General features: G+C 47.2%; 2 protein-coding genes across 2 annotated transcripts; one reads left to right on the top strand and one right to left on the bottom strand.

Moving 5' to 3' along the window:
- Positions 1-317: 317 nt before the first annotated feature.
- On the bottom strand, positions 318-3,713 carry PpBr36_11289 (uncharacterized protein; the record flags this gene model as incomplete). The annotated part of the gene is made up of 6 exons (XM_029898391.1): positions 318-423; positions 449-501; positions 2,115-2,235; positions 2,294-2,885; positions 2,988-3,509; positions 3,668-3,713. 6 exons carry the CDS (start codon positions 3,711-3,713, stop codon positions 318-320), a joined length of 1,440 nt encoding a protein of 479 aa, XP_029743420.1.
- Positions 3,714-4,543: 830 nt separating this feature from the next.
- Positions 4,544-4,723, top strand: PpBr36_11290 (uncharacterized protein; the record flags this gene model as incomplete). Its single annotated transcript, XM_029898392.1, has 1 exon — positions 4,544-4,723. The coding sequence occupies one exon, from the start codon at positions 4,544-4,546 to the stop codon at positions 4,721-4,723; it is 180 nt and encodes a 59-aa protein (XP_029743430.1).
- Between the last annotated feature and the right edge of the window lie 3,779 nt (positions 4,724-8,502).

Genomic DNA, 8,502 nt, shown 5'->3' on the forward strand with positions numbered 1-8,502 from the left:
GGCTACGAGGTTTTCCATGTGATCCCACTGCCCGATACAACGCAGACTTTCCCCTCAATAGGAGGCTTGCCGTTGGAAATGGATGGCTGGGATTGTTGCAAAAAGATAATGGAGCCAAAGCATTATGCGTTGTGCCTAGACCGCTTGCGAATCTGAGCAGAAGCCCTCAATTTCCTATTCTGGTCGTGTATGGAAAATTCCCGTACCACGGGAATCTTTATCTGTGAGGACAGAAATATGCTCCAGAGCTACTATTCTGATTAAAGCCCGTGCTCAGCGGCATATTGAGTTGGCAGGTTGAAATCTAATCTGATGTTTTAAAAGGTTGCTACGGGACGCAAATTGGCTACCGTTGCATCCATGATCCCAACAATGTGGTTTTTGGCGGCTTCCCACCACTCGGACGTTGTGTGATGTGTCTTTCTGTTCTACATGTTGAGTTACTGACACTCCGGGACCTGTGTTTATAAAATCAGGTACCTGTTGCTGATACACCTGGTCCTGTGGTTGGATATAACTGCGTGCATGTTAGCCTGTTGCCTTGCAAGAGATTACTCAACAAGTNTCTGTGGCCCTTCTTCTTGAGTGCATCCCGCGCCCCAACGGGCACAATTACATGGTGATACTGGCTCACGTTGATGGTGCGAACGTGCAATTATTGTCCGCTGGGCGGAATTTCCTTCTTTCTGATACAAATGCACAGCCTTTCCCAGAAACAACACATCAACGGGCCTCTCGGCAGGACTTGCAGCCTTTCTGGTCGGACTTGGAGTAGATAGCGTCCTCTTATCGACAGCGTCGCTTTACCGCTTGTTCTGGACGGCGAAACTGGCGGTGTGGTAAGTTCTTGAAGCGAGATAGAGGCATGATCGGGAGGTCGAGCTGGACAGCGCATTTGGTACAGAGTTTGCGGTCCGATTCGAGCCATGCTATGATCTTACAAACATGGTTGTGACAGCTGATGAAATTTGGCATAACGAGATTAGAGCGTAGTAGATGAGGTGCCTTCAACCACGTGGCTTTGACCAACAAAATCCCCTGTTACAATTATGCTGTAATGCTGCAGCCGGTAAAGTTGAAAACGTAACCCCCATCCTTACGTACAAAAGTTCGGTAAAATTGGTCATGCACGATGATTTACCACTAGATAAATTGAAGATAATGGTCTAGGAGATATTTTCATTGCAGTCCGTCTTGAGTCGTAATGGATTTGTTGGCTTCTGATTTCCGTTTGTTGTGCTTTCCCCAAATTGAAGCTAGTCCAACCTAGTTTGTTGAGTAGTTCCAATAATTACCCGAATGATGGTTTTGGTTGCAATGGTCATTATGTTCCAGGAGTTATATTTTAGGATTGGATTTCCCAGGTTTTATCCTTGGAAACCTCAAATGCCATAGATTTGCATTTAGCCTTTCAGAAAGGTCATTTAGAGTTAGCCAGCTTGCTTACGGCAAACGGGTGCAGGCGAAGGTTGCGTCCGTCCGTCCAGCTCAGGTTGAACAATTGCACCCTCATGAGATCTAGGCCCATACTGAACATTGGGCGCGGGCAGGAGTTTGGTGAACTTTTCTGTTCGCAAAGTATTTTACTGGTTGGCAGTCTCGGCTAGTTTGCACCCACTTAACGGCCAGGTTTCGCCGATTGGTGACCGATTGTGGGCTGTCCAGGTGGCATCGGGTACTGTTGGTTAAGAAAACCGATCATAAAGGCATTCAGCAGGGGCTACGAGGTTTTCCATGTGATCCCACTGCCCGATACAACGCAGACTTTCCCCTCAATAGGAGGCTTGCCGTTGGAAATGGATGGCTGGGATTGTTGCAAAAAGATAATGGAGCCAAAGCATTATGCGTTGTGCCTAGACCGCTTGCGAATCTGAGCAGAAGCCCTCAATTTCCTATTCTGGTCGTGTATGGAAAATTCCCGTACCACGGGAATCTTTATCTGTGAGGACAGAAATATGCTCCAGAGCTACTATTCTGATTAAAGCCCGTGCTCAGCGGCATATTGAGTTGGCAGGTTGAAATCTAATCTGATGTTTTAAAAGGTTGCTACGGGACGCAAATTGGCTACCGTTGCATCCATGATCCCAACAATGTGGTTTTTGGCGGCTTCCCACCACTCGGACGTTGTGTGATGTGTCTTTCTGTTCTACATGTTGAGTTACTGACACTCCGGGACCTGTGTTTATAAAATCAGGTACCTGTTGCTGATACACCTGGTCCTGTGGTTGGATATAACTGCGTGCATGTTAGCCTGTTGCCTTGCAAGAGATTACTCAACAAGTAATTAGCTCACTTATGATTTGAATGTAGTCCCAATGTTTTTGTCCCGTATGGGGTCCAAAAGGTTTTCTGGTTTTGCGGGTCAAATGACATAATTGGGTATATGTAGGATTGCAGGGTGTTGCTGTGAAAGGCATCTGTTGCTCGATGAGTAAGTATGGTTGGTTTAGACTTGTAGGTTGTACGGGGAAGGAGCAGATGACGCAGCGTCTGCAATAGATAGGGGAGATTGTCCGCAAAACAAGCCGCCGGAAACCAGGTGGTAACGTCAGCGTTAGAAGATAAACCAGTGCGACTGTCAAAGAGCTTAGGTATATCTTGGGAGCCACTAGGTTTTGCCATTTGCAACCTCTCTTGCATTCCAATTGGATGCGGTATCTCTGCTTGGTGTCCCCATGCACGGGAACTCGCTGGCGAAGTAGTTGCGGAGCCCACCTTGTCGATTTCCGACGCTGATTGAGACCTTGGCTTCCCCCTATGTTTGGACACAGGCCGGGCTTTTGCTGTGAAGTTGCAGGCCTTTTTCAACCGGATACAATTGTTGCAACGACGTTCAGAGTCATTAGACAAGATGGTGCACCTGATTCTTCGCTGCCTGCAGTGCTCTGCGAGTGAGAGAGTAAGGGTTTTTAGTCAGTCTTAAACATACGCGAATCTCCTTGGTCATTCCAAAGTTCTATTGCTGGCCGACTGACATAACGACTTACCACAAGCAACAGAACTTCGGCGGTAGCCTAGCTTATATTTTTTATATCCGTTTTGCAGAACCGCTGTCTTATCCAGCCTAGAATTGGTGACAACGTCTGAATCGCGGTGATTTCCTGGCAAGTAGCTATGGTCGGGCTCGATGTCGCATATTTTCCCAGCGCCGTTTTGTGCTTGATGTGCGAGCTGCTTGCAAACGGGTTGTGTAACGTGAATTTGGGATATCTGTTGCGTCACTTGGGTTGTTGACTCCAGGTGCGGCACCGTTGTCTCTGCTTCGATTTGCGAGGCTGCTATGGCAATGTGAAGTGCGTCCGTCGCTGCCTCGGCGTGGTAAATGTGATTATCCTGTGGTACGAAGCTTCTGTTGGGTCCAGCCTGGAAACTGCCAGTGCTGCTTTGGATCACCGAGTGCAAAACTGGCGATGGATCTACCTCACACGCCTTGGGGCCGTGGTGACCGCTCTCAGCGTACTTCAGATTACGCCAATCCGGGTCGCTTGTCTTCTGCTCTTTGGTCGTACCTATTATCATAATCAGCTACATAGGTAAAGCGTCGTGCTTGGGTTAAACGGAGGGATATGTACGACGAGCCTTCCTCTGGGCAAGGCGATTCTGAATGCGCTTCCTTTTTCTGGATCCGTGACTTGAGTCCAGTTATCTGAAACGTCTTTCGACTTACTCGAGGAGCAGTATTTTTCCAAGTCCTGTGACGATGATGACTGCATTGTTAAATGGCTTCGCATATTTGCATCAAATGACAGGAATGCGGATCTGGATGGTTTTGGCCGGGTTTTATTTTCTATCCTTGTTGCAAGCTAATTAAAGTGAGATCTTTGTGCTGGGTATGATTTGGAATTGCTCGATAAATATAGATGGAAGGCCGTGGCTGTAGCCGTTCTGATGAGCCTGGGGCGGCTGCCACTCATTTATATATAAAAAGGGTGTTTTGAGTTTGTCAGCACCAAAGAGTGGCAACTCGACGTCAGGTTTACAAGCTCGGCTGGACTTCCACGTTGTCTAGCGGTACACAAGTTTGAGTGGATATAAAATCGCCAGATAAAAGCTTTGCTGAAGGATTCGGGGCAACCAATAAGATATTATGCAAACCGCGGAAGTTTCCCGAATGTATCTGTCCCCCCAGAAAAAGTTGTAAGCCTTTGCAGTCAAAGGTGTACGGAAATTCCTGTTGATAGAACACAACTTTAGCATAATCAAGACCTTAGTCCCTCATTGTAACTTTCTGCCCTGCTGTCAACAGATCCTCGATGAGATACCTATCACCTTCTGCACAATCACACCTCTCTTGGTTACACCGACCGTAAGTAATTCCATAATTACCTGGACCCAACCCAGCTTCAACACAAAGCCAGAACAAAGCACCGGGTTGTTCTTATATAGAAGGCTCCCCCAATTGTGCGTTGCCATCAGCATTACTACCACAGAGATCGTACCCATGAAGATATTTGTCCCGACAAGTGGAAAAAAACATATTGACAACAATGCCGTACTAACGGATTCTCTCAACTAAAATCCGACCAAAGTTTACTCCGTTCGAATGCCCGATGCCAACGGGAAATTTCTCCCAATTTATGTTCTCCAGTCCCTGCATGTGTATGCCTTGCCAAGTATGTGCCTATATTGCTCAATTTATCGGCTTTTTGGGTGGAGTTTATTTCTATCCGATTCGCAGTGTTTTGAGCTTTCAGTAAAGTCGTTACTTAATCAGAGAGCTTAATTACATGGGTGGAATTATGAAGTACTATCCAGCGAAAATGCATCACTAGCTGTTTCCAGCGCTCGCTCAGATCTTTGGAATACGGTCAAATGACCAGATCCTCATTTCCTGCTTGGTATTCGGGGTCGTATGTATCTGGCGCTGGGTTGCATAGGTCGACTCGCGGATCGTTAGCGAATTGCTGCTAGTCTTGATAGGATTGAGCAGCACATATATGACTTACATCCCATAGCAATTCATGGCGGCGAGTGGCTTTGGTTGACTAGATATATGCAATCTAAAGGCAGCAATATGGTATTCAGAAACCTAACGGACTTGTGGCTTTTATGGTAGCACATTGTGGAATAAGATACCCTCCTACACTGTGGGGGTTGACCTACTTCTAGAATGGCGGGAAGATCCAAACTTCACGTCTTTTGGGCTAAGAAAAACTATAGCCGGCTGAGAATCAGGCTGATGCAGTTCAAGCAAGCTTGCTTCAAAAGTATAGCAGTCAAAAATTTGCCACCCAGAAGCTTGCTGAGTTTTGACTGTGGTACTTGGGGTACATTTTAAAAAAGAGTCCTGTCTCGCAATCATCCAAAGGTGGGGTGGTGTGTGATGGGAAGCAAGCACACCACAATAGGTATAATGTGGTACCCAAATCGTGACAATTGTGGGGCAAATTAGCTAGGGCTAGCAGTTTCTTGCGGATGAGACATTATCAGGCCTGCTTGTTCCTGCGCTGCAAAGCCTCGACCCCAGCACGACTTGCGACCGGGTGAACACCCCTGCTGGAAATGCCTACATGGCTGTCAATAAACACAGGCCGGGACTGCTTTCTAAGAGAACATGTATGTAGCACGAAAAATCAGAGGCGAAGTTGATTCTAAGGGGACGTTTCGTTACGGGCTCGTTCCTATTGGTCTTCACCTCTACGGAGTCTTTGGAAAGGATGATTACGGGGTAGCATCCCGAGTCTTACTGCACGGCTCTTAACCATCCTCCTGTGACCGCAGATGGACTCATTAGGAGGCCTCCGTGATTCATAGTGCCTGTTTCGAGGATGCCGACCGGAAAGAACCAATGATAGAAGACACAAGGATTCGGGCTCGCTGCCGTAATCTCCTACTCCTAACAGGTTGCTGCCAACGAGGCATCTGATTCATTGTGTATGTGATCAAAAATAGAACTGGTTGAAGTTATTGACCCTCAATTTCAAGCAGGGAGTTTCAAGCAAGAAGGACTGAAGAGTCGAGGATACAGAGCTTTCTGAGGGGTGTGTTTTTTGGCGGGCTTGTTCCTATTGGCCTTTCCCTCCATGGTACCTTCTGAATGGCTGACTTGGAGTAGCGTTCAGGTACTCAATTGGGATACATTTGTGTTGATCTGTACCCTACAAGGTCATGCAGCATCTCAGGGGTATCGTCGCTTGTCGATTAATCCAAGCCTGGGCAGATATGCAACGAAATTCTTTGGTAGCGCGCTGTACAAACTTTGAGCCTTATCCTTGCACAGCTGTGTTGGCGAACCATAGAAATTCATGGCAGCCACCAACGCCCCAACCCAGCCTGAGTGGTTTCGCGACCGGTCTTGGCTATCGCCTCACTGGACGTGTTCCCAAGGTGTTTGCCCTCGGCCTCCCCGAAATTACATTGCCGTTTCCGGTTTTTGTTCACGCAGAAAGTTCGAGCCAAGCACGAGATTTTTGCCGCCCGGTATCATTCCTGTCAAAAGGCTCGATGGAGGGAAAAGCCAATATGATCGATTTTCTGTTATTAGTGTTTCCCTGGTCCACACCCTTGCAAAAAAGCCACGATTTCGTCATTTAGGCCTCCCAAGAAAAGCTGAGGCCCGGTACAACTGTTCAACCCCTGCGTTGGCTGGAGCGGAGCCTCAGTTTGATACTGCATGCTGTGTCTACTGTTAGACTGCAGCTGTGGACACAGGAAGACCAAATGGCGAGCTGCATCCCTGAAGCTAACCGCGTAGCTAATAGCATGCCGGTATTATGCGAGAAAAGCATTCTTAAGTCTAAGTTTTGTAGAAATTACGATTGCGCTTCTGTGATTGTAGGAATCTAAAATTCTTCCCAGACTCTGCGTTAGGCCAGCACGTTTCGCCCAATTGAGCCTCCGACCTTTGTATGTTGATAAATGGAATTTTTGGTGTGAAGGTTGCAGGCCGAAGGCCACGTCGACTATTTTTTTTCGGTTTTATGATTGCTTATTTTTTGGTACTTGATACTGTGATTGCGCGCTTTGCCGGCGTTCCGATGCTTCCAGTATTGGAACCGGTCAAATGAGCTGAATCTATTTTTGCCGTCAAAAATATGGTCATTGTTGATTTGGTGAAGTTATTTTCAAAAAGAATTTCCTGAGTCGTGGGAGGGATTTTGGGGTAGCATGTACTGGGTGGGGTCGAAATAAGGTCCTGATGAACTTGAACCGGACCCGTTCCTATTGGTAACCGACCCTAAACGGCCCGCTTCAGCGCCGGGAGGAGGTTCGTGTTTGATGAATTTTTTGAATACCGTCGCTGTTGAATCCCAATTACGGTGAGTCTGAACCCCAATACAAATCGGCATAACACTCGTCTTCGTCATTGGTTATATCATCCTCCCATCCACCATGGCTGGGCTCTGTGATTGGCCACTTGTTCAGTGCCAAGCGCTGCATGCTGCGTGTCTTTGTAGCCAAAGTTTAAGCGAAGATACTGTGACTGAATGCAGGCCGCACAATGACCAATTACGGCTGCAGAAAGGGCGTTGTTGAACCCCTTTGCCGCTTGAGTAGAGGAGCCTGGTTTCCCCCGCCTAATCATTGCAGATCGGCTAGGCCCCGTAACGTGCCAGGGGCTTACGAGCGCGGATAAGTGTTGGGTGCATTCTCCCCAAGCTGCTACAGGTACTTGGGCCCCAAATCAATCGGTTTTCTCCACTAACCCCAAGGAACTTAGCGTTAATGTACTGGTCAGTCAAAAAGCGGGTCAAATCAATAGTAACGAAAAAAAAGTTCAAGCGGGACAAAACTGACCAGTACTTTTAAATGAAGTAACTCCGTCGTGAGTTTGCAATCAATCACCGTTCGATTTCAGTCCCACGAAAAATAGCTGCCACGCCAGTTCCAGGCTCCAGAGGAACAAAATTAGGACATCCATTTTTGGCATCATTTGCCGCCACTATGATTGATGAACTGGATGTAGACGACATCCTTGATAATGTGGACCTTTTAGCTCCTCATCAAACTACGGAAATACAAAAATTCCTTAAAGCACCTGATCTTGAGTCGTTCAAGAAAATCCGGAACGATTTACTTCGGACGCAAGATGCCCTCGATAACAAATTCATCTGCTGGAATGCGGCATTTCTCAAGGCACTTACTGAGGATCAGAGAAATGCAAATCCATCGAAAGAATTCGACGAGAGAGTTGCAGAGAAGAAGAATCGTCAAAATGAACTGCAGAAAAGCATTATCACCGTCAGTAAGCAGTGGGGTAAGGAAATCGTCAAGCACTACCACTGGATTTCAGAAGGAGAACATTACTGCAACAAACTTCGTACGATAGCAGTGAGGATCCCAAAGTGGTCAGAGGCTGTGGAAATTCTCAATCAATCACTTGTCGAAAGGGTTGCCGGTCATGCGAGGGACAAGCGAATAAAGAATGTGGAAGGTGCCAATTCGATTCGACTCTGGGATTTGAAGCGTATCACTCAGACAATTCGTGGGACAAACGTGCCACCTACCAGGTAAGGCCCAGCGGCAACAACGATATCGTCAACCAGCCGACAACTAACCTAC

This window comes from Pyricularia pennisetigena (genome assembly GCF_004337985.1).
Source record: "Pyricularia pennisetigena strain Br36 chromosome Unknown Pyricularia_pennisetigena_Br36_Scf_14, whole genome shotgun sequence".
NCBI lineage: Eukaryota > Fungi > Ascomycota > Sordariomycetes > Magnaporthales > Pyriculariaceae > Pyricularia > Pyricularia pennisetigena.